Source organism: Anthonomus grandis, chromosome 2, assembly GCF_022605725.1.
Source record: "Anthonomus grandis grandis chromosome 2, icAntGran1.3, whole genome shotgun sequence".
Lineage (NCBI taxonomy): Eukaryota > Metazoa > Arthropoda > Insecta > Coleoptera > Curculionidae > Anthonomus > Anthonomus grandis.
The window spans coordinates 23,783,684-23,810,911 of NC_065547.1; the positions used below are offsets into that span (position 1 = coordinate 23,783,684).

The following is a 27,228-nucleotide window of genomic DNA, read 5'->3' on the forward strand; positions in this document are numbered from 1 at the left end:
CTGCATAATTAGATTTTTCATAAAAGAACGATGTCAATTTTTTTTAATTCTTTTTTTATTCTCTAAAAAAGGCTTAAAAGATTATAATTTATATATGTTATTTTATAATAAGAAAAATAAAATGATTGGATTACAATTGCATACGCCTTATTCAAGCAATTAAAATTCTGTACAACTGAAAAACGTTGCAGTACCTAACATGATTCGCCCATCAAAAGTTTCTTCAGCTGTCCTTTAGTTTTGAGCTTATTTGTGTAGTTAAATCTATATTGAGCTAACATTTTAATGGAAAGGAGAATATTATTGAAGATATCTGAAGTCTCATAAAACACTGACGTCTTCGTACAAGAGGGTTATGAAAGATACAAAATTATGAGGTTTCTGTTTGGATACTAGAAGTTTATCACTAAGAATCTAGACTTATACTGTAAAAATATTACTACTTGTCGTAAGAATAAACAGGCATGCAATAGTTAATACTCTCTGGGATAAAGTGAATATAATTCCCGCGGATTAGCCTCGCAAAAAAACACGCAGTTATAATGTAATTAATAGTTTTTCTCTAAATTGCAATGCAAAGAGAAAATAATAATAACTTTTCAAATAATATTAATGTTAACAATTTCTGAACCATATTCTTAAACAGTAGTTCAAACTGTAAAGTCGCTATATACTAAATTTACTGCAAGAAGGTGGATATGTTTATGATAAAAAAAATTCCTTGTCCATAAAAATACCCAGCAATTTAGACTATGGGCAAATCAGGCTATAGTTAAAATAATGACATCATTGATATATGAGAGGATCCAAAACAAACCCTGTTGTGACATTCTCCGCTGAATTTGTTCAAGAGAAAAAATTTTATCCTAAATCATAACGTTTAAGATTATCCAAGATAATCTTATGATTAAGATTTTAAAAATTCTTTACCCCTGCAAATACTGTGTTCACACCACATTTATACATTTTATGTATGAGTAAAAATTATATTCGAGATCATTAGTTCATCATTAGTTCTAATGCCCTCAAGAAATCAAAATTAAATATTATTGAACATACTATTAGCTTAAATGAAGGATATCTTCTGGAAAAATATCTTTATGATTTTAGGTAGTTTTTAGGATCAACTGATTCGACCTTTCTCTAAGACCAATCCCAGAGAATTCCTACCTTGTGCAGATCTCTGCGATACGAATACTATTATTGGCCATTTTTCTCTTGTAGAGAACTTTCCATTTGAACTTTTGAGCAGTTTTCCGTATGACCTACCTCCCAGGAGAAGCAGACCAATAACCTTCTCCACAGATAGTGACGAACTTGATTGCCTTCTATGAGAGCCAGCCTTACAATGTTGCGTCGGAAAGAATAAACATCAACTACATAGGTGAGCTATATCTACATATATGAGCCATATAGACCTACAGCCTCGATACTGGATGGTTTTTAACTGAGTCATTATGCTCGGATTACAGACAACTATGCTTTGACAATGCTATTGGCTATACCTGACTATACTATACGAATAAAACAGGTTCAAAGTGTCCATACAAATACACTTTTCGATCATCGGGAGCATATGGAGTACCATAATTATACGTTATCAGGAAAAATATTTACTAGAATCATAACCTAAAAATCTATTGGTGTGTTTTTTGTAATTTTGATTGTTTATATTAGTTTTAGTAGGGTCTGTTGAGTTGTTAAGATATGTTTAGTTCTAAAATCTTGACTCAGAGTTATTTAAACTATTTCGCGAGCAACATATTAGTAATAATAAATATGTTCAGTTTAGGTCTAGACGAAAATTTAACACTAAAGGGAATTTCCTGTTTAAGAGAGATATTTTTCGTTCGAGAAAGATGGACCTTTCAATTTCTAGTTTGCATATGAGCAACTACAGCATCAAAATTAAGTAGATCACATCGAGACCACATATTAAAAATTAATTATATTATGTTAAAAGTGGGAGAATCATTCTTATTTTTTATTTTAAAAAATTGTTATTACGTGTAATATTTGTTAAAATGTTCATACTCTAACCTTTTCAGTAAAAAATGCAAATAAAAGGTTGAAGCTGAATAATTATATATCATAAAAGAAAGAATGTTTATATTTACATTTTATCCATTTATCCATTTTTGTTCTATAACCTTAAGGAAGTTATATAACAGACTTATAATTATTTGCACGTTGATAGCCACGAGTAAGCACTTAAGTTCTAATTCTTTACGAGTTACCAGGTAATACTTGCCAGGTAAGAGAAATTATGGGTTTGAAAATTGCAGACAACTACATGTCATGTCACTAAAGTGTTAAAATAAAATGGTATATTTTACAAGTGAGAAAAACGATATTTCTCAGCAGCGCAGAAGTTTTTTTATTCTCCCTCGGCGATGTCATTTAAATTTAAAATTTTTTTTGATTTTTAAAATTTTAAATGGCAAGGGGTATCGAGTAATAGCTTGTTTAAAAGATCGTTCGAAGTCTTTTATTTTGACGTTTGATTTTTTTAAATCGGTCGATTTGTTTTCGAGAAAATTAGAAAAATCTTTATTTATCTAAATTTGTTCAGATAGAAAACAAAAACATGAAAATATCAGTTTTTATTTCAATAAGTGTTCAAAATGTTGCCCGTTTTTGGCCAAACAATCATATAGGCGATGTTCAAATCCTTACGGACATTTTCAAAAACATGTTATGGGATATCATGCCAGCTGTCGATGATGCGTTGACGAAGTTCATCCAAACTTTCAAGTTGGGGTAAACACATTAGATTTCAAATGACCCCATAGAAAAAAGTCTAACGGCGTTATATCAGGAGATCTAGCAAGCCATTCTTCGGCCCCCTTCGCCCTATTCATTTATCTGGAAACTCGTCGTCTAGCCATTGCCGAACGGGAAGGACATAGTGAGGAGGATCGCCGTCTTGCTGGAAATATATTTCAGCCTCATCAAGTATAGGGTTTCCATCATCATCCAATCATTGATGCACCCATCATAAAATAAAGAAACGTCACGTGATGGAAAGCAGATAATTAAGAAACGCAAATAGCAAATTTTGGTCAAGCGGTGGATCGACTGCTGAATTTAAAAACGCGCCCTATTACTCAGCCTCATGAACTTAATAAATATACCTGGATTGCTAATGCATATGGCCACGTACCCCTAAATGACCACTGCCTGGGGGCCGCATTTTTATAGTAGTTGTGTCTTTTTGATGTTGGTCACTCTGAACATTTTTAGTGTTGCCAACAAAAAACATATTGAATAGTATGTATAGCGGATTGCCTAGTTTTTGGCGATTTGTAAACGACGCTTGAGTATATCGCGTCTGGAACAGACGATATATCTTCCTCCTTATTTAATATGTGAAAAATATATCACCATCTTTATTTAAAGGTATTTGGTTCACTGTTTTTCAAAACCGAATTATTGTGAATTATCTGTCTGTGTTGTTTATGATAGAATAATATATCTTTACTATTATATAAACCCTTGCTAAATACAAACCCTCATAACATTATCTATATTTTGATTTTTATACATAGATGGTTGTACGAGGGCGGATCAATAAGTCCGTTACTTTTTGGATAAAAGACAGGTTTTTATATAAAAAGTTATTTTATTTTTCAACATAGTCTCCTTTGAGTTCAATACACTTAGTCCAACGTTTCTCCAATTTTTTTATCTCTTCGGAAAAATATGATTTGTCGAGGTCATCAAAATAGACATTTGTTTGAGAGATGATTTCGTCGTTGGAGTCAAATTTCTTTCCGCCGAGCCATTTCTTTAAGTTTGGGAATAGGAAATAGTCACTGGGGGCTAAATCTGGAGAATAGGGCGGATGAGGAAGTAATTCGTAACCTAATTCATGGATTTTTGCCATGGAAACTGCACATGTGTGAACCCTTGCATTGTCCTGGTGGAAAAGAACTTTTTTTTTGGCCAAATGTGGTCTTTTTTCTTTCAGTTCCTCATTAAATCTATCCAATAAGTTGGTATAATATTCTCCATTGATTGTTTTCCCCTTTTGAAGATAGTCAATGTGGATTATACCGCGTGCATCCCAAAAAACGGTCGTCATGACTTTATTGGCTGACAAACCCACCTTTGCCTTCTTGGGCCGATTCACCCCGAGAAATCCACTGTTTTGACTGCTGGTTGGTCTCCGACGTGTTGTGGTGGTTCCACGTTTCGTCCACGGTGATGAAACGACCACGGCCACATCGAAATTCAGTAAACCACTTCTTTACCATGGAAATGGATGGTGCAGAGTCCCCATAATATTTATCAAGCTTAGCCTTGGTTTGAGTGATGGTTTTTTTCCGTAAAAAATAATGCTTAATGAGCACACAAAATTCACTTTTTTCCATTTTCTTCTCAAAGCGAGTGGTAGTTTGCTATCAACAGCTGTCAAACACAAACTAAATGACGCAGCTTGTTCAAATTTTGACAGGCGTCAACTGACAGTTCTCTGTTGACAGGAGCAGAGTTGCCATTTCCATTAAAGTACCTATTAATGTGGAAACACGCTGTACAAGAAAAATCACAGATCTAACGCAACTATCTTAAATTCTTACCTATATGTAACTTTCTATTTTGTATTTTTGTAAACATAACCTCTCAAAAACTTTATAATGGCGGCCTCCTAGTAATGGTCATTTACTTTTTATTGAATTGGCAGTCCAGGTATATTTATTAAGTTCGTGCTCAGTCCCATGAAACTTCAATCGCCAAAACGAAATTTGGACGGCGGCCATCTTAGGGTGACTTGACGTTAGGAAAATTTGACAGTAGGGATGTTAGTGACACTTTTGACGTAGACTTTTTTTATTCATATTTTGGTACGGCGTCGCCTCGTGGGTCAAGGAAAATTTGTAGAAATGAATGGCTGTATTTACCGTAATTTCTAGTTTTAAGTTTTATTTTTTATGGAATTAGGGTATACAATTTGGAATTGAGTAAGTTTTCTACACATATGATTTCTTGGTGTAGACAACATGTTAAATTAATGGAAGAAACTTGAAAGGTAACCGGTATTTGTTTTCAAAATGGATTAATTTACCATCAATTATTCCTTAGTTCACCATTAATACTATCAAGGTTTGCTCCAATATTTCAACAAATTTTATTGATAAATATTCTTTTCTCTTAGAGAATAGAAAAGGCATTCTTACTAATGATGATCTTTTAAAGATAGCTTAACTGGTGAGCAGGAAATGGTTTTTATACAAAAGCAATGTATCATGTCCATTTATGATTCAAGGTCCTTAAAAAATTTATAAAATGCCAGTGTCCTATTTTTTTACACAACATACAGTTTAGGCAGTAGTTTTAAAAATCTTATAATTAACTGCATTAAAGATTTGCAATCAATTGGGATGAAGGTCTGTGCAACTATTTGTGGTCATGGTAGTACTAATACAGCTAATCTAAAAGAGTTAACTATTGTATTATATTCATTATTGTTGATTTTTAGAGTATATATTCCTTGTAAAATTTATAATCACTTTTTTAGAAATTTTTTAAAAATGGCTCAAAATTTGCCTACTCGAGAAAAGCTGCTGCTCTCTTGAAGAGTTTTTTTACTAGAATTTCCAGCAGTAATTGTTTGTATTGGTGGATAATTTTCTGAAACTAGATAATTAGTTGTATTTGTAAATTGAAACTTTAAATAATTTATATGTATGTAAAATATATGTAGGTATGTAGGTATGTATAATGTATATTGATGTAAGATGTTTTGAACTTTATGTATGTATATGTGCTTTGTTCTGAAGAAATAAATAATATTATTATTATTATACTGTTATTATTTTATGTAGACTTTATGTCAGTTATATAAATGCTATTGTTTCTATATAGATTTATTTTTAGAGTGATTGTTGAGATATATTGAAATATATTTTGTTTTTCTGCATTAGTGTAATAATTATATTTTTTATTTTCTGTTACTATATGTTTATTTTTTAGAGAATTTTAGTTTTTATTTAAAAAAAATTAATCTGATACAATTAGCTTGCCAATTGCAGTTATTATAAAATTGATTTGTAGGATATAATAATTTAAATACAATTTTGAGTTTTTCATACTCTTTGTTCTATTTAGAAGTTTTTAAAAATGTACTATTTTCAAACCTGTTTATTATTGAACTAATTATTTATTTCTTGCAGTTTTTGGTACAGAAACAGAACATGTCCCAGAATATTATTTTTATATTGCAATTTGTAGTGTATTATAAATTAACAATGTTAATTATATATTGTATTAAAATACTTGAAATCTTCTATTTTTATTTTCCAGATGATTAAATAATATATTTTTGTGTATGTACATACATAAAATCCTACAGTTGTGTTTTATTTTTATATCTGTAATTTAAATAGACATTATTATTGAAGAAATATTTTTGTGTATATGTGTGTATCAATCAGTATTACCCGAGGATAATAATATATAATATTATAATATTATAAGTAGTAACGATACAAAGGTTTGTTAATTCTTTTGATTTCAAAAGTTAAATTTGCAGGTTATCTTCTATACATATATGCCCAATTTAGGAAACTACATTAAATTGCAGTCAGCTGGTGTGCTCTTGGTTAAAATGAAATAAAAAAAAGGTTCTTTTTGTGTAATTATTTTTATATTTTTTGTAGCAGAAAAAGGAAATGTGAATGAACAAGTATTGATATAAAAATAACAATCTATTTGTTATAACAATCTGTTTGAATCGAGTGGAGTAGCCACAGATTGTGACATTTAGTAGTTTTATCAAGTTGCGCCTGTCTTAAAATTAAAATTTCCCGCGTTTTATTGAATTCAAATTTGGTGCCAGATTTGACCACGCTTTCTTTCAAATCTGATTGGTTAGACGGATTGCCAATAGTTATGGCCTACAAGCTTAAAATTAGTTCGAATTATTGCACCTTCAGTAGAGGGCCAAAATTTCTTAACGTTCACAAGGCAACCCGATTTCTCTATATTTGTGTTCTGTGGTATTACTTATTAGTATTAAAAGGATATTTTGAGGGATTTCATCGTGTTTTTTCATTAATATAAATTAAAAACTTTCTTTTTGGTGCAAAATGAAGTGAACCTATATTGGGAATAAGGAAACCAATATCAAAAAAATAATATAACCAAATCATTGCTTTCACAAGCGAGTTAGCTGTCAACCTCAGAGGTTATATTATAAAAGACAAACAACATATTTACGAATATCTATTGAGTATTGAATACCAAAATTAAGTTTTTGCCCTTCAATTTTTAGGAAAATATTAATAAAAATGTACAATAGGTATATTGTTATAATCTGGCAATTTTTTTTGCTTATTCGAACTAATGAAATGTGTGTGAACCTAGTATCCGATCGATATCCAGCGACGTAATCAGAAACGCAGCATATGTCGTTTGCTAGCAACCAATTTATAGTCCGCGCCCGCTGTTATCTAATCGATATAATGCCTATATCCTGAAAACCCCAAGAGATTTTTAATAATTTTTTCTCCAGAGCGGCGTAGACTACATAAGTAGGTTGCTGGCAAACGATATATGCTGCATTCTCCACTTTGGTTCCTGGGTGTCATTCGGTCGCTAGCTTCACAAACATGAAAAAATATCTAAACACAAAGTGGCAACAATGGATATGTAAACATATGAGGTATATTACGTTGCCAAGTTGCTTTTTTCTCATAAATTTTTCTTAGGTAAGTTAATAATATTTTTTTATTTTAAGAGTTTGTTATGATTCTCAAAGTATATATCATTAGCTAGCAGATAGAAGAAAATTTTGAAGAGTACAATTTTTAGCTGTTACAAAATTCAACACATAAAAACACATAAAAAATATTCAGTGGATTAATAAACATATATATTGTATGAAAAATTGGAAAATCGGTTTGACATAATTGTCATAGAGATGGTGAACTCAAACATCTTGCCTATGGTTTGTACCTAGTCTTATTCTAGACATTCAATGTTCTAATAATTATAGTACTCCTCAGTATCGAGTACTGAGGATATAAAGTTGATGATTTTAATTTTCGTGACAACTCTTTGAAATAGTTTAAAATAAACTATTTTTTATTAGATACTACTATAGATTTTTGAGAAATAGAATTCACCAGCCCATAAAACGTCTGTAAGCGATTTCATGTTTTCATCCTGAGGTGCCTGGCAGCAAATTATTACAAACATCGGATGCTTTCTGAACAATATCTGGAGATATTGTATTTTCAAAATCCAAATGTACTGCAGTAAAATCAATATTTAGCAAATTAGGAGAACTGTTTTTAGCCTAAAAATTACAATTAAACTATACTCGTTTGGAAAGTTATCAGGAATAATTGTGCAGTCTTTGAATTGTGCTACCGGTGTGAAACCGGTGACAAATATTTTTAGATACCATCCAGTCACGTGGCCAATACATGGAAAACGTTCCATCGCCAGATATAATTTATTTTATCCTGTCAAAGGTCAACTGTTAAAGAGCCTGCTTGAACTTTACAATTATTATATTGTTATATTGAGCAGGTGGTAACATGTTGTGACAGGTAAAAAGTAGGAGTTTTGGCAAGAGTATAAAATAAATTATGTTTGGCGGCGACTATATCAGTGTGAAATGAGTACTGCGAAAAATTATTTTTCAATCCAATACCCGATGTTTTGCGTTGGATTGCGAAATATATTATGAATATGCGTAATAATAATTTACGATCATTATGCACTAGTAAGAAACATCACGTTCAGACCAGACTTATTTGTTAAAATAACTTGAGACAATAAAAAAACGCAGTTTAAGAATTCCATATTTCGTATTCAATATTCTATGCCTTCAATCTACCATCGTCCTTGCGCGGGCAATTAGAATATTAAAAATGTTTCTTTTAGCTCATTAGTTGACAATTGTCCTCGTTATAAGCAAAGCATTTCGTTAAACTTTAAAGGAAAACGACGCATTTGCAACAACGAAATAATAAGAAAAATAAACAATATTTATACCCTTATTTGACAATAAAACCGCTTTATCAAAAGAAGTTTGTTTTAAAGCACTACCATAATCTCCATTACTATTTCAACATATTAACATCAGCCCTGAAATTATTAAAGCACCGATACTCTCTCCTCCTCTAATCCCCTAATGAAACATTTACCCAAGATTCATCGTCTCATATCATACGTTTAATTATATCACGTTGTTTTCTGAGATATAGATCTTCTGTCTTAAAGAAGTTATTATGAAACCTCAATTCACTAAAGAGGGTATATTTATATAGGCGTTATATATATTTTATGATTCTTTACTAATCCATTTTTTTTTAGTTTGGTCATAATATATAATCTCTGATAATAGATTTTCATTTCTACATTTTGTAGAGGTACCGATTCTAGAAAATTATTTTATTCATTAGATCATTTCCATCAACTACTTAAATGATCAATTTTATACTATTGAAGAAGTAACTTATTAAAATTCAGAATTCTATTAAAATTATGAAATAAATTGATGCAAACCTACAGATGAAATAAAAAATTATTCCTGTGAAAAATATAGAAAGACATACTGATAATACTTAAAAATATATGAGAATATCAAATGAAAATAGGAAGCTTTCCATATTAAAATATATGGCTTATCTATTTTACATAATACTATGCAAATTGCCAAGGCAGAACATTTACAGTAAAATAAAACTACACTTTCCAATCCCACCAACCCCGAAGCCATCGATAATAATAATATAATAACCTGCTACAATGGCCATTCTAAAAAATCCAACACTTAAAAGAATTAAATTCAATAGAAAGCAATCTAATGCAACTATTATAGGAGTTCCATAGACCTTGGCAGCTGTTTGAATTTCATTAGAATCAATAGTTTTTTTTTTTAAAGAAAAACCAATAATTCTCACAGGGGATTGGTGAAGCATTATGTAAGAGCTTAAACAAAGTTATTTTTATACCGAGAAGTAACTTGCCATGGTTTAAATTTCGTGATATATGCCAGTATAGCAGTATAGAAACAATTTTTTTTTTAAAATCTGTTAAAAGCAATCATAGTTTAAGAAAAAAAATTGCGGTAGTGGTTTTGGTTTCGCGCGAGCTTATATATTTCACACTTTTACTTTTAGACAAAAGTTTAAAAAAAATCAGCTAAAATTTGGGTATTATATAATAATTTAGTATTTTATTTTATTACCTCAGAATCTACCCTATCTTCTGCTATCGGAGATGTAGCAGCTTCTGTAGTAGTAGATGTGGTAGATTTGCCAAAGATTAAGGCCGTCGCCCTTATTCCATAGACATCTTGCAGACATAACCATAAAACACCTAAAAAATAATATTACTTAGAATTTGATTGGAGGCGAACAAATATTGGGTACGAATATAACCGTATATCATTTTGAAATAATAGTAAACTATATTATAATTTGGGATAAAAGATGCCAAAAACGTCGACATGATCAATTTGCTTTAGAACGTTTCTATTTTATTATGACATATTAGGATTTTGTCTATAGGATAGAAGTTTAATATTGTCAGATCTTTTACCTATTATAGATTATAACCCTGTAGCTGTCAGAGCACTGCCTGGCCTTGTAATTTAAAAAATGTGTGTAGATCTTTCATGCAAAAGACAAGAACACGGCTGTAGGAGTTTTTATAGAAAGAGTCATTTTATTGCCATCGATTTCTAGCTAGGATTTTAAAATGATTAAATCGTTTTACCAGATACCTGTGTTATGAAGAAAACATATTGGATGAAGCCGATCACAAATTGTCATATCCCCGCCACCTTAAGACTCAAACTAAGAAAGCCAAGGCACAATTCGCAAATGCTGCTCCTCAATGCAATCCTCACATACACCACCCCTACCTAGGGGACATCCTACCCTACCAAATCCTCCAGTTAGTTCAAAATAGGACCCTGAGTCATCGCCGGCACTCTATGGTCTCTCACTCTATGTCCACAATACAGTTTTGAAGAGGGATCTGAAATCTGAATAATGATCGGAGAAAAGTCAGCAAGTATGACTAGAAGTACCAATCTAACACAGGAGTATTTTATACAGGGTGTTCATTTAATAACTTCCCACCACGGATTTATCGAAAACCACAGTTTAAAAAAAACGCCGAAATACGTCAAAAGGTTTGTCAAGGGGGACAACTTTCTAACTTAAAATTACTTCACCCCCTTTCACCATCTGCCACCCAGAGTCATCCCCTTAAAAATTTTAAATGGCAAGGGGTATCGAGTAATAGCTTGTTTAAAAGGTCTTTCAAAGTCTTTTATTTTGACGCTTGATTTTTTTTAAATCGGTCGATTTGTTTTTGAGAAAATTAGAAAGATCTTTGTTTATCTTAATTTGTTCAGATAGAAAACAAAAACATGAAAATATCAGTTTTTATTTCAATAAGTGTTCAAAATGTTGACCGTTAGGGTTTGCCAAATCTACAATTCGTTTATAATTTAAAACGGAAACTACCAACATAAACAGCAATTCCGAAGATTATACGTGGAAAAAACTAAATAACAACCTGAATTTTTTTTTGCATTCTTTTCATCAACACAGATATCCTGGGCGAACTGTATTTATTGTTATACCTGCTTAGTTATTTATAGTTGCTAAGGAAAATAAAGAATTTATTTTGCCGTCAGTTACATTTGTAACAGGCTTGGAATAGTGAAAATTTATTTGTTGAATTGAAGATTTTACCTCCAAAATGGTTTACACACTAGCCGAAAGAGTAGAAGTTATTCTAATTTATGGTGCCCAAAATTAATGTGCTCGGCAAACTGCCGTCACGTTTAACGCCAGACATCCGAAGAAAATAACTTCGCATAGGTATGTTTTGGACCTTGTTACTAAGTTTACTGAAACTGGATCAGTTGCAAATAAAAAACGTGATCATCGGCGAAGTTTGGATGAAGCCGCTCAAGTTGAAGTTTTGGGTCATTTTGGAATAAATCCTAATACTTCATTACGCAAAATTGTTGCTGCCACTGGTATTTCATTAGGCTCTGTTCACACAGTTACCAAACTTCATAAATTTCATCCATTCAAAATGAAAATATTGCAAGAGTTAACCGAAGACGATTTCGATAGGCGAATTGAGTTTTGTGAAAAAATGACTGAAGCGATTAATGATAATACTATTCATGTAAAGAATATCAGCGATGAATGTACATTTTATCTAAATGGATCTGTAAATAAGCATAGCTGTAGATATTGGAGCAATGAAAATCCTCATGCATTTGTAGAAGGGCATACCCAGTACCCTCAAAAACGGTAAATAGGTGCGACCTTTCTAAGCCAGATATGTTCTTGAGCAAACCTTCTGCATAGTTCAACGAATATAAAACAAAATGTCTTTAAAACAATGTTTCTTCCGACATCTACTTAGATTGCAGCACAAATTTCTCATCATTATCATCACGTTCCTACCATCTGCATATAATAGCAGACAGAAAATCCACAACTATATTATTAAAATATTTTACACCGTTCACTTTCAATTGTAACTCTCTCGTGCGATCGCATTACTTTTATTAAAATATTTAAAAAAAAATAATGGTTTATCGTGCTTCGCCATTTATTTTTTCTAGGTTAAGGTTGGATTCTCGCACGCTCAGATCGTCTAGTGATATTATTAATAATTAATTAGTCTAATTATGTCGAATAAATGAAAACTAATTTCTCACCTGCCGATAATAGGATCCACAGCCCGGGAGGTCGTTTCATTCTGCAACAACAAAAAGGGTTTTAATTAAGAAAACAATAAACGTGAGCTCATAGAACATCCTTTTAATTATTTTAAGGCGTTCAAGCATGGTGTCCATTCATTAGCAATAACATTGGGAATTTTAATTTAAATAGGAATATAAGGACCAAGAATATATGACTACAAAACACCATTTTTTTCAAAATTAATTTTGTTTAATTATTGTACAAAACAGCATTATTATGCTTAGCTTGATTACGCTATTTATATAAAAAATACTTTCTCTCTTTTCAGATAAATTATTATGATCCGTTTTATTACCATATTCAGGTTTTACTTTATGATGTAAATACACGGAAAATGGAGGTAAAAGAAATAGAATTGTTGGTTAGGTTGGTAAAATAGTTTAGAATAAAAGTATCTTAGAGAAGCCATCTCTTAAAATTTATATACAGTGCATGTAAAGTAGCGGATAAATTCAATAAAAATCTGTTTCTGAAAAAAATGCCCAAACCCGTTGATTTTAATATTTGGTTTCAGGTTTTTCTACGTGGAAATTAAATATACTGGGTGACTCAAAAAACAACGATATGACGTCATAAATATGTTTTTTAAATGGAAACCACTATTTTTTAATGCAGAATCAGAAAGAACGCATTTTTTTACAAAGGATATGGTACAAATGAATAATGGTTACCACCTATTGAAGTTAAATGTTCGAATTGAGCACCGTTAACAACCTGACAATAACCAAGACGATTTAAAAATTCTTTTTGAACGTTGTCAATGACAACTGGAGTAATATTTCTAATTTTCTGGCGTATTTGTTCTTTTAAATCTTCTAAACTCGCTGGTTTGGTGACATACACTTTACTTTTTAAGTATCCCCATAAAAAGTAATCGAGGGTAGTTAAATCTGGCGATTTGGCTGGCCATTCAATGAACCCTTGTCTACCTATCCAGCGATTTGGAAAAACTTCATCTAGATAATTGCCAACGGGTAAAGCATAGTGTGGCGGGGATTATCTTGCTGAAAAAAAAACGTTGATGGATGTCGGATTCTTCCAAATCCGGATACAAAGTTATCAGAGCAGGGATAAGATCATTTTAAAGAAAGTCCAAATACCTCTCACCAGTCAGTGTCATCAAAAAAGTAAGGTCCTAAAACCACACATTGACTTTTTGAGGTTGTTGAGTATGACATACTGTGAACCAATGAGGGTTTTCGGTCGTCCAGTATCGACAAATCTGTCTGTTCACTTCGTTAGAAAATATACGTTTTACAAAATTATTGTTATCATTACATAATTGCTGCATTTTCTCAGAAAACTCATTTCGGCGATCAAAATCATCTTCCGATAGCTCTTGAAGTAAGAATATTTTATAAGGGTGGAACTTTGCTTTTTTCAATACTTTATGCATTCATATCTTTCTGATTCTGCATTAAAAAAGATAGCTTCCATTTAAAAAACGTATTGATGACATCATATCTTTTTTTTTGAGTCATTCTGTATATTTAATTTTCACGTAGAAAAACTCTTAACCCAAAATCGACGGATTCGGGTATTTTTTTCACAAAACGGTCCATTTCATTTTTATTGAATTTATCCGCTACTTTATGGATGCACTGTATATATACTAATATTATGCAAATTTATTATTACATATTATGCGTGTTGGGAAAACGGTTCTAAAATGTCACTTGCTTTCTATTTGTAAATATGGTTAGAGATTAATTGACAAAGGTAATAAAAATAAAACATCAGATCAGCCCTTACAGATAAGTTCAATTTCATATCATCGTTTGGTTGTATAGTGGATGCGTATAAATTCAACCTTCCTGCACTCAACCAATAATAATAATCTTAAAGTCATCACAGAAAAAGGTTCCTCCTCTACAATGGGCTTATGTAGTTATCATAGTTTAAAAATGCATGAACAATCTCCGACTCGCATCGCTAAATTCTCACCCACAATAATTGAGTTTTGTGTACTAATCTTCATGGGAATTCTGAGGGTGAAGTTCAGTAGAAAGTGCTGCCTTATAAGACGATGAAGCCATATTGTTTAATGAATTGAGTTCAGCTTCTTTAATCTGAGCAGGAAATTCTTTTTAAGGTAGTATTTAGTCGAAAAAGTTGCAATAAATTTCAGATTCTCATAAAAAAATTCTCAGTTTTTTAGTGTCGATTTTCCTGTTACCAATAACGGTCTAAGTCCAAGTCAATTTGGTTTTCGAGAGTAGTTAAGGACAGTGGATGCTATATATAAGTCAATCCAGGATTGTTGATGTTGTTGATTGAATATTATGATACGAAAACTATATTGTTATATAATCAGACCAGTATCCTTATCTTGGCTTGAATCATTCTTAGATAATTATGGCTAATGAGTTTATTACAGATCGAAATCATCTGGTTTCCAGTGTGAAAAGTGAGGCGTATCTCGAGGCTCAGTTTTAGGCCCTTTTATTCTTACTCTACATAAATTTTACCATGTTCGCCGATAACACTAACAACTGATTTGAAGCATAATAAGAACTTTATTCTCTACCTAAATCAAAAATTCTAAACAGTAAACACTGTTGACATTTATTTTTAGTTTAGTAAACACGTTGGTAAATCACGTTCTTTAACAATAAAAATCTTTGATCACATTACTGTTAACATCACTGAATTCTTTACCCTATATTTTTTTAGCTCGTGTTAGTAAAGGCGTACTATTGACTGGAAGTATATTGGCGATTTACTCTGAGATCTTGATTTAACTTGTTGAAATATTCTTTTTTTTTATAAGTTTGTATATGTGAGTTCTAGTTTTTAAGTTATTACTTTTATGTTATATTTCTTGACCGTTTTACTGAAATACTGGCTTTTTATTGTCCAAAGCTTTATTAAAAATAAGAAGGCACTGTTTAAATGAATCACTACAATTTCGTATCGTCATATGAGTCATACGCAAGATAGTAACGTATAAATTTTAATATAGTTCTAGAATAAGGTCTCCGAAATATTTAGCAAAGTGGAATGAAGATTTACGACGTAAAACAACTAACCTAGATTTAATCATTTTGATCCGTCATCAATTGTTCTATTAATGATTTTTTGATCTATTCTATGAAGGTATATATTGTCCTTCGAAGTTTTCAAGAAGAAACTCTAATTACTTTTGGTCAATATAAAATTATCACCTACGGCTTTTATATTTAAAAATCATTTAACGATTACCAGAGCAGTACAAAATACTTTCTTTGATTGTCTCATATTCTTGGAGCAAATAATAAAGAATGCAAGAGTAGCTTAATTTGAATTTTGTGAATGATATTTTAAGTATATTAGAGTTAGATTAAAAGTCACTCTCTTTATTCGCGTTTTCGGAGTAAGCTGGTTATGGTCCCTAACAAATCTGAACCCTTGCATGTAGTAAATAGAAAAGTGTCATTAAGACGCGTTATAATTTAAAAAGAAAATTAATTGTCTAAATAGGTAAAAGTATTCAAAATGTTGATGTCAATGTTTAAAAATTTTATAGCTGATAATTCTAAACAATTTACCGGCGCTTGTATGTTATCTTTAAAAACGATAACAGGGATTTTTGTAGCTGCATTCCATATCGCCTTAGTCGTGCTATCTTAAATGTGAACTTTTGCAATAATTTAACAAAAATTAATTGTTACGATTGTTAATTTAATTGTTACGATACGAAATTGTATAACAGTACTGCAAGCGGTGCATCTTCTTAATTTTAATCTACACTGTACCGTATTTCCAGACTCTTACGATACATCTGGTATTATGAGGCCTAGCTACTGATGTGAAAAGCTTCAATTGCTATCGGTTAGGGGCGCAAAGGGTTTTAAAGAAAATGAGAGAACAAAGACCATCTAACTGGTCGAAGGATGATGGTAAACTAGATTTAAAGTCGATTGCAGACAGCATCTCCTACTGTCAAATTCATGACAAATATCTTCAACATTTCAAAATATTTTTAGTTAATTAAGTTAAGTATGGCTTTTGACCCTGATTTCTAAAGTATATACACAATTTTAAACCTAGAAATTCACATCTTAGGCAGAATAACACGAAATTAACTGATATTGCGCCAACCTACTCATATGTCAGATGTATATCATTACTTTGATTTTGCATATCACAAGCTTAACTGGCAGACTAAATGCTAGTCACAAATCGTGAGAATAAAAAAAAAACAAAAATCAAGATAAAGACCATATCTTTTTTAAAAAATAATTGTATCAAAATTAAAGTTGGAATGGTTCGTTGATATAATACTCTCACAAGAGTACAATAAGTCTATCACAAGCTTAGGAATACACGAAATGATGGATGCGCTCTAAGAAGGAAATAAACTAAGCTTCGAATCCAGAAACCAGTATTTGAATGAGCCACTACTCTTTTGGTGGTAAATAGATACAACCAGTATTTAAACTTTGTGCAAATAGTGTGCTGTCTTGACCATATTGATTCAACATATGTTCAACAGCAATGGCTACCGAACATCGGTACTACCACTAACTACTCTTAGATAAGAAAATACCGGTGACACTCACGAGAATACTAGAAGAACGCAAAATAAAAGAGCAGGTAGGAATATTTGGTCGTATTCCATTTAATTCTAATTTTATTAGTATGTGCCTCCCAACTTTCGACCTTTGAGTTGCAAGATATAAAGTAATATCCAAATCTAACAAAATCTTTATTAATTATACTGTTTTATTCTTTATAAGCATAACCCCAATTTTTCTATTTTAAATGGTAAAAGAAATATCATTTTAAGAGCTCAGAGTCAGGATTAGTGCATCAAAAGCGTCGCATAGCGCTAAAGTGCTACTTAGAATGATTTAAGAATTGATTAAGTCTACAATGTTTAAAGATTATTGCTGCAAATTGATAAACATGATTTAGAAATAAGTCTCTTAGCCTGATTCCTGCTGTTATCCTTACAGACTAAATTCTTCCTTATTTTAATTTCATATCTATAACCGCTTCAGTATTTAGTCTATTTCGACTTTCATATAATAACACAACAAACCAATACTAATTAGTTTCTATGTAGATTTCTCTTGCAATTTTTTTTTAAACGCTCTCAATACAAGTACCATTTAAAATCAATTCAGACTTAAAATTTAATTTCGACTTTTTTCCATGGTTGTCTGGGCCAGCTTGAATGCCCGATCCGAAATGTCTTGATCGAAAATCACGCTGTATTACACAAGTTGCGTAAGAAGCCTTTAAAAAAAATTCCGGTGTGGTTGCGTAAAACCATATTATCGACATGGTTTAATTCATATGGGTTATATACTGTTGGGTTTTTAGTTGTGAAATAAGTTATTCAAGGTTATATAAAAGAGAAGTTATCAAGCAAAATAATACATTTTATCATGTGACAAAGCACTGAACAACCTGCTAATAAAAGCTGGTTACCTTCACTTAGAAGGTAGTGCAGCTCTTGCATTTTTTCGACCACACCTCTGATAACTCGCTTATAAATTCCATGTTAGTTCACATTAGTAAATGCAAGAAGAGGAGTTTAAGAATGCGCAAACAAGTCAAACCTGCTTGTTATTTATTAATTGATCCTGAAGATCCCACGTATAAGGGGTTGAAAACTGCTCCAACTGGTCATAAGGTGTAGATGACCTTTACAGGAAAATTTAAATATTGTACTCAGGCGGCATGGCAGGGTAAACAAGTTTACGGATGACTTTTACTTTTAATTTATGTGTACAAACTTAAACAATCTTAGTATCTGGTAATATTTATACTTAGTGGCTTATGAACAACGGCATTATGTATTTATTTAGTTATTCATGAAACGATGACATTATGTTCAGATTTAACCGAGATAACGGTACTTTTATGAAGACGTGACCACGAATTTTTGCGATTACATCTGAAGGTAGGTACTTTATGTACCGTTGAATGACACTTTTGGAAGTACTTTAAGAAGCCTTGTGAATAACTAACAAAATAATATATACTTACGTGTTTTAAGATAGATTGTAGCCAAAATGTAAAAGGCTTAGAAATCTTAGTAATACTATTTGATTGTTATTTTTTTTCGTACTTTTTCAACTAGAAAAGTTTTACTAAAACCTGCAACTAGTTTCTTATTGTATCTCCTATGGTCCATATTCTTATCTTGTTTTACGCCTAGTATTGTAAGGATGTCCGTTCTTATGAGTTTTGAATATTACAAATTCACATGATCACAACCTGTACTCCTTACTGCTGTACTCCTACTATTTTGTGTCCAAGACATCCCTAAAATATTCTATTTACTCAAAATCAGAGCTCAATTGCTGTCCAACTATACATTCTATATGTGTTTACTCTTAAGTATCCCATAAAAGAATAGTAATATCAGCGAAAGACCAAACTGTACATTCTGATTACTGGTTAGTAAAGCAATAAAATAAACTATAAATAATAGAGTATTTAACTTCGTGGTACACCACCATTCACCGCCCTCCACGATGAGACATTCTAAGCTACTCTTATCACCTATTATGACTGACGCAATCGAAATCCTTAGTAAAGGCACAAACCAGAGGCTTTATCTTGAAATGCAATTAGTACAACATGAAATATGGAGACTTATCGTAAGCAACGGGAGTAAAATGTTGTCAGTAGGTCGATTCTAAATAAGAATTTTTTTTCTTATAGGTTATTTCATTTCAAATTATCAGGAAAATACCATATTATGAAACCAAAATTCGACTTCAAAGATCGAACAATATGTATTGTAAGCAAGGATTTAATGGAAGCGAACCACGAAGCTAATATTAAATCACTTTTCCAATTTTCTGTGCTGGTCTTCTTAACTCAATTAAAGTAAAGGAGCCATTCAATTAAAAAAAAATTACCAAAGTATTGGTAAACGTTTTTTAATGAAGGTTAAGAGTGGCTTGTAGCTAGTCTTTGCCTTTGTAAGCAAGTAGGTATTATTGTAACATTTGCTGAATAAAGACATTTTATTATTATTATTATTATTATTATTATTAATATTATTATTATTATTATTATTATTATTATTTACAGCCAGTTAAGGCTCGCACTCCCTCTAAGGGGGGGGGGGGATCATTTACTTATCCCAGATACCTGCGATATCAAAAGGATTAAGCTCTGTGGTCTGTGGGGGCCTTTTCGGTGTCCTTAAGTGACCTGAAATGTAGAGTTATCCCCTAGAAATTTCCGGGTGCTGCGAGCAGTTGCCAGTAGTACTGCCTTTTGCATGTGCTTATATAGATGTTCGCCTGTTCCTAGTTGTTTAAGGTATTCCAGTAGACTTTTCGGTATTACACCCGTTGTCGATATAACAATTGGGATGGTCTGAATATTATCCATTCTCCATTGCCTTCCGATTTGAAAATTCTAGATCTCTGTATTTGGCGATTTTCTCAGTGTGTTTCTCTTACAGATTATTGTTGTTCGGTATGGCTACGTCAATTAGAGTTGTTTTCCTGGAAATTTTATCTATTAAAATAAGATCTGGTCTATTATGCCTTACATGTTGATCGGTAAGTACACTGCGGTCCCAATATAACTTATATCGGTCATTTTCCACTACGGGTTCTGGAGTATATTTATAATACGGAATCTTCTCTGTTGTAATAAGTTCCAACTTCATTGCCAACTCTTGATGTAAAATTTTCCCAACTGAGTCGTGCCGTTCTTTGTATTCTGTCGCTGCAAAGGCCTGACATCCTCCTATTATGTGCTGGATTGTCTCTGATGTTTGGCATCCATACCGGCATTTGTCGTTTTGTACGGACGGATCTCTGACGATGTGCTTGAGATAATTTCTTGTTGGTATAACCTGATCTTGGATGGCGAGTAGAAAGCCCTCGGTTTCTGGAAACATCTTGCCTGATACCAACCAATAGTTCGACGAAGCAGTGTCGACATGATTTTGGCTGATCTCATTAGGATGCCGCCCATGAAGGGGCTTCTCCATCCAGATGCGGAGTTTTTCCTGGTCCGTATGATGGTAGCTGCACGCTTCCTCGCTCTTAAGTTGTAGAGGAGTGGAATCGTCTATTTGATTTATTGCGCGATGCAGCGTGGAATTTTCTCCTTGCCTGTAAAAATAGGATCTTAAGTTAGTGATTTGTTTTTCAAGTTATTTACCCAGATCTATTAATCCTCTTCCTCCAAGGTGGCGGGGAAGCATTGTTCTTTCAGTGGCACTTCGAGGGTGGTGGTTGTGCGTTTTAGTAAGTAGGGTCCTCACTTTTCTTTGTAGCCTTTCTATGTCTGTCCTACTCCAATTAATTACCCCAAAAGAATAACTAAGAGCTGAACATGCGTAGGAGTTAAGTGCCTTAAACATATTTTTGCTGTTGAGATTGGTTCTCAAAACTTGTCTTACCCTTTTCACAAACTCGTTAGTCAGTTCGCATTTCATTGTTTGTTGTTCAATCGTTTGTGATTGTTTCATCCCCAAGTATTTGTAAATTTCGTGTTCGCCCATGGCCTCGATGGTCTGGACATTCTGCATCTGATATTCTCCTGGCTGAATTTTTCCTCGGATTATATTGAGAGTACGGCATTTATCTAGTCCAAATTGCATGCCGATGTCATTGGAGAACTCTTCTACTATATGCAGCATTTGGTTTAGTTGGTTCCTAGTTGCAGCCATTATTTTTAAATCATCCATATATAGTAAGTGATTTAACTTTGCAATCTCGGTGTTATTATCTCGGATGCTAAACCCATAGTTGGTAGAGTTAAGACGGTTCGAAAGAGGATTCATAGCAAGGCAGAACCATAATGGGCTCAGTGAGTCCCCTTGGAAGATTCCTGTTCGAATTGGAATGTTGTTTGTACTTACTGTGCTTTTACCCTGTACTTCGAGCTGGATCGTTGTTCTCCAACTTGTCATAGCGCTCTCTAGAAAAGACAAAGTATTACCATCAACTTTATACACTTTTAATATGTTTATAAGCCATTCGTGTGGTACTGAGTCGAAGGCTTTCTTATAGTCGACGTAGGCAGTAAAAATATTTCTCTTGTTGTGATATGCCTGGTTGTTGATGACAGAGTCGATAATAAGTTGTTCTTTACAGCCCATAGACCCTTTAGCGCATCCTTTTTGTTGTGCGGATATGATGTTGTTTTTCTCACAGTGTTGGTAAATGCGCTGTGTTAAACATGAAGTGATAATTTTATACAAAGTAGGTAGGCACGTTACCGGTCGGTACTTAGACGGATCTTGTGTGTTGTTCTGGTCTTTAGGCAGTAGATAGGTTACTCCTTGCGTTAGAAACGGTGGCATTTCCTGTGGGTTAAGAATAACGTGGTTAATTAATTCTGAGAGTTTGGGATGCACACTCCGTAGTTTCTTTAGCCAAAAGTTATGAACTCCATCTGGGCCAGGTGATTTCCAATTATGCAGTTTTTGGATAATCTGGTTGACTTCCTCGATAGTGAATGGTCGATGTTCCATCTGGTTATATTTATTACTATTTTGTTTCTCTTCAGTAACCCAGCTTGCGTTGATATTGCATGTTGTTTAAGTTGCAAGTTGTTTGGCCCAAAAATCTTGAATTTGTTCTTTCGTGGGGTATTGCTTATCTGGGTGATCTGATTTTGAATTTAGCTCTCTATAAAATTGTTTTTCGGCCTTTTCAAAACGAAGATTGTCAAGTTCTCGGTTATTACTGGTCTTGTATCTTCGTAGGCGCCCTGAAAATAAGGAAAGTTTCTGTTTTAGAGTATCCAGGCATTGTTGAGCTGTATTATTTTCTGGTTCATGCCGAGTGTGGATGTTGTTTCTCTGCAAAATTTCATCAACTTTCTGTTTTAGTCTATTTGTTCGTGTACCCCTCAGATATTCTGTCAGTTGGCCGATATCTTTTCGAAACCTCTGAATTTTTCGTTGAAGTCTAGTCTCCCATGGCGGTATCGGGAGCTCGGTTCTTGCAGAGTCATTGTGGATCCTTATCTTAATCTTCATGGTTTTAGCAACGGCAGTTGCTGCGCTATAAACTAAAAGGTGAAGAGATTGCATGTTATTAATATTTAAAAGATAAGGTGGAAGAATTTTGGTGTTTAAAAGTTCCATAATTTGACCTAGTTTTTTTGAAAAGTTTACTTTTGGAAGTTTGGGTCTTATCAGTGGGTTGGTTCCCTCAAATTCTAGCATCGCACGTGCGTTTTATTACTAATAATATACTAATTTACTAATATTACTAATAATTACTAATATATAATAATAATAATATTTAATTATTATTATTATTATTATTATTATTATTATTATTATTATTATTATTATTAAAGTGATATTTCAACCGAAGAATTATTCTTTAGATGATCTATTAACTGAAGACAAACTTTTAAATCGAATATGTCAAAGATTTTAAAAATCGGTTGATTTAATTTACAATTCTGTTACAATTGATGAAGCACAACATTTTGTAGATATTGAATAGTCTCTAAGACAAAAAAAATTATCTAAGGCAGCAGCCGATAATCTTAAACAAAAATAAAAAAATTTAAAGTGACTTTTAAGATTCTTCTAACGTTTTCCTTTAGAATAAGATAATTGGACACAAAAAATAATTAAAAAATAAAAAAAACACACAAAATAATTGGATAAGTATTATTTTATGGTTAAAAGTTCTTGCAACGTTAGACTGCCACTTTCATAGAAATTGTTGCAACGCCTGCAAAATTCTTACGCATATGTGGTACATCACCAAAAGAACAAAATTTAATATTTTTTTCGGGCACAACTGAATCTTTGGTTTAGACAAGAGCAAGGACAAATACAAAGCACCTGGGTTTAACGTCTGATGAGGATACTGAATTGATAATTCTCTTGTAGGGATGATTAGTCAATAAGATAGATATTATATAGTCAATAATATTAGTCAATTCTGTATTCTTGTCCCTTCTCATCAGCATAAAAATAAAGAGCGATTGAATATTTCAAGTACAATTTGCAAAACTTTAACTTCTATTCCAAAACAGTAAACCGACTTAATTTTTTTGGCATAGAGTCGCAGTGACGTATTTAATACCTACATAATTTTACCTTATTACTACGCAATTATGTTCTTTTTTTTATCTTCATAAGAGGAAAACCAATTAATATAATGAGACTCTGTTTAGTCTGCATATTTTCACGAGCATTGGGGAACACAAATATTAATGGGATAGGATCCCTTACAACCAATATTTGTTTCCAAATTGGCAAAAAGAAACAATACTTAATAATATATATTTTATATTATTTAATAAAATATGGTCCGCTCAACGACGTCCGGTGCCCAAACTATGCAACTTTTTACTAAAGTATATTTATTTCAATCTGCCAATTTTGATCTGAAGAAGAAAGGGTAGGATTTTCTAAAGCTCATCCAAATAACAATACATTTCGGCCTTTAAAAAAAGTATAGCAAAATATAATCACACAAATACCTCGGAGCGTTTTTGAGTAACTGTGAGTGAAATTCTTATAATTAATTACAAATGAGAAACCGAAAAAAAAAAGAATTAACAGTCACACCTTGGGTTACCAAAATTTGCCAATCACGTAGGTTGGCCAATTTGAAAGTTAAATTTATTGACTTGTCCCAGTCTTAAGCTGCAACACAAAACAATACTTATAATGTGGTAATAAATAATGATCCTCTGTTATGTTATGCAGACATGGTAAATATAACGGAAGCCGTTGTTCCTATAGCAGGTTCAACAAACCCACACTGCTTCGGCCTTTTCGCTCGTCATTATTATACAGGTTTCGAATACAATAATACATACAAATCCTCAGATATCAGACATATTTGATAAAAGTAGCACTGTTATTCAATATATGGCGACCTGACCCTAATGAATATTAAATATCCATTATTAAATATTATTGTCTTGAATGTCGCATACCGATCATTATGTAAGCCATATTCCTTCCTCGTCAGTCCACTTTTTCATAACCTACAACCTCGATTTTGATTATACTTAAGAATTCATTAGAACTTTCTATAAGCTTCTGTAAAACCCATTAATTAGTAATCTAGATTGCAAATTCGAATATTTTTAACCGGGCTTGGTAATAGGAAATAATACTGAAAACAGCCATGTAGATACAAACTGCAATAAGAATTTGAAAGCTGTTTAACCTTGTTTAAGAGAAAAAAATATGGTACTACTGACAATATTAAAGAACTGCCTATTAAGACCAACCTGTTGTGGTTTTTTTAATGTGTTATTTGTGACGCAATGAAAATGAAAGAAATATATTTAGTGCAAACGTACAATACCATGTCGGATTGAAAATTATTTATTATGATTAGATTTGTTAAGGAATGATTTATCTTAAAGATACTTAAAGTTGTTTAGTTTTGCATTTTGCTGAAACTACGCTTTAGAGGTTTTAGCTTTAGGTCAATTTATGTTATAGAAGAGTAATTTTCATCACTCACAATCACGTATCGGATGTTGAAATTATTGAAGATAACTTACAAAAGAAAGAAACGCTGTATCAAAGAAAGCAGTTAATACTTACTTAGATACTATAATTTTATTTTTATTGGATTGTTAATTTTAATTGTATATGTACCAGTTTTCTAAAGAGTATAGGAGAACAAGTATCTGACAGAACTGTGCCAAACTGAAAACGAAAGTCAATCAAAACATTTTTTTTATTTATTTCACTTACAACTTGGATCTCATACAAGAAAGTACATCGGCTATATAATTTATTGGTGAACTCTATCACTATTGCTATAAGCTAGATAGCTATCAAGAAACTTAACATATATTATTTAAGCAAAAGCTAGAGAGTTTTATCAATCCATTAATCAATATTTTTATACAAATTATTCTTATACAACTTAAAAATAAAACAAGGTAATTTATTGTTGACTGTAACTATAAGTAAACCTATTCCTTGTGAAAACACTAGTAGTAGGTATTTAAAAAAATCTTGATGAAAGCTTCTTTCAAGGCTCTGATATCCTTTTTAAGAAATAATATGCCAAACAACCATTAGGGCCACTTGCACTAATAATAATGTACACATGCTCTAATAATAATTAGTACCATTTAGTAATACCTAAGTGCATATAGGGTGTAATGAGTCTGCTGCTGACTATGAAACTGGTACTGAGATATATGACATTTTACATAAAACAAAAAAAAACGTAATAAAAAGTCAAAACGTAAGGATTCTAAGAGAAATATAGTTTACCCTGTAGTCTGGTATATTGTAACTAGATAATATTCAGATGTCTCTCTGGATTATGAACCTATGCAATTGTTAGACATAACGTTTAAGGCGGATAGAATAAAACATATGCCTACTCTACTACGTGAGGTAATACAAAATCATCTATTCCACGCAATACAAATATATTTGAGGTAAATTTACGGGAATTGGCATCCGTATGGTCGACCCAATAAACCTTCGACCTAAATGGATTTCCTTCCAAGAATTTGATTGCTAAGTGATCAATGCTGTCCAGAATCTACCAAGTCGAAAACACAGACTGTGTCTTTAAAAGTTAAAATATAAAATTTAAATTGCAAACCGCTGCTGAGCTTTAAACTGTATATCACATGACATCTCTTCAGGATTCAGATTGAGATGTCGTCAACAAAAAGAGTAAAATGAGCCTTAGTATTAACCTGACTTATTCCTTAATAGTTTTTTAAAGAAAATATGCGATACAGAGAAACAAAAGATTCTTAAGCAGGGAACTTTTTAAATACCTTACCTGAGAAAAGTGGTAAGGGAGGAAAACAGGCTAAAGTTAGAGATATTGCCTTTCTTAGTTAATACTGTTTTAAACTAGTTGGAAATACACATGTTTGGATTTAGGCGTTGATTAATTATTTAAGTGAGTAGGAATATCATATGATCTTTTTATACACAAAGTGGTTAATTATATTTCACACTTGGCATGGGCATTTATTGTGAACGTCCAATTTAGTTTTACGTTAAAATTTATGCCGCTCATAATTATAATTATAATATAAATATTATAATGTGTCCCTATACTCGTTTCAGTATAGGAATAGTAGCGGAAGGAGACCTAAGCACAAAGCCACAATAAAGATATTCAACTATAATATCAAAAGGATCTTTGCCTCTTTTTATTTTTAAGATTTATGTTTCTCTTGTTGAAACTGGCCACCGAAAATGCGCCTGTACCTGCTTGCCAATATCTTAATTAATTTGCAATTTTTTTCCCAGTACATTCATAAATTATTAAAAAACAAGAATTAGGTTGACAAATTGTGATTTAGTGCATCACTGTGTAATTTTAAAAACCTTTTCAGTTTTTGTATGTACCTTAACATTAACAGACAAGTAAATCTATAGATGAGAGGACATAAATGTGTATATTATAAACTGCATATTCTTAGGGATCCAGTCTAAAGTCATTGCTTTTCTTAGTATTCATTAATGATGGGGTATATAACTTGAAGCTTTAAAGTTTGCAGATGATTTAACTTTTATGACAATAGTCTTAAATGT

The 27,228-nt window shown here is 32.1% G+C and overlaps 1 protein-coding gene across 1 annotated transcript in view; it reads right to left on the reverse strand.

The window, feature by feature from the left end:
* Nucleotides 1-27,228, reverse strand: part of LOC126750500 (titin-like) — a 68,153-nt gene that overhangs the window by 33,826 nt on the left and 7,099 nt on the right. Inside the window, exons 2-3 of the mRNA XM_050460133.1 lie at nucleotides 12,707-12,747; nucleotides 10,202-10,332 (exon numbers count right to left, since the gene is read on the reverse strand). Coding sequence (XP_050316090.1) covers nucleotides 10,202-10,332; nucleotides 12,707-12,746 — 171 coding nt within the window. The 5' untranslated portion in view covers nucleotide 12,747. The remainder of the gene's footprint in view (nucleotides 1-10,201; nucleotides 10,333-12,706; nucleotides 12,748-27,228) is intronic.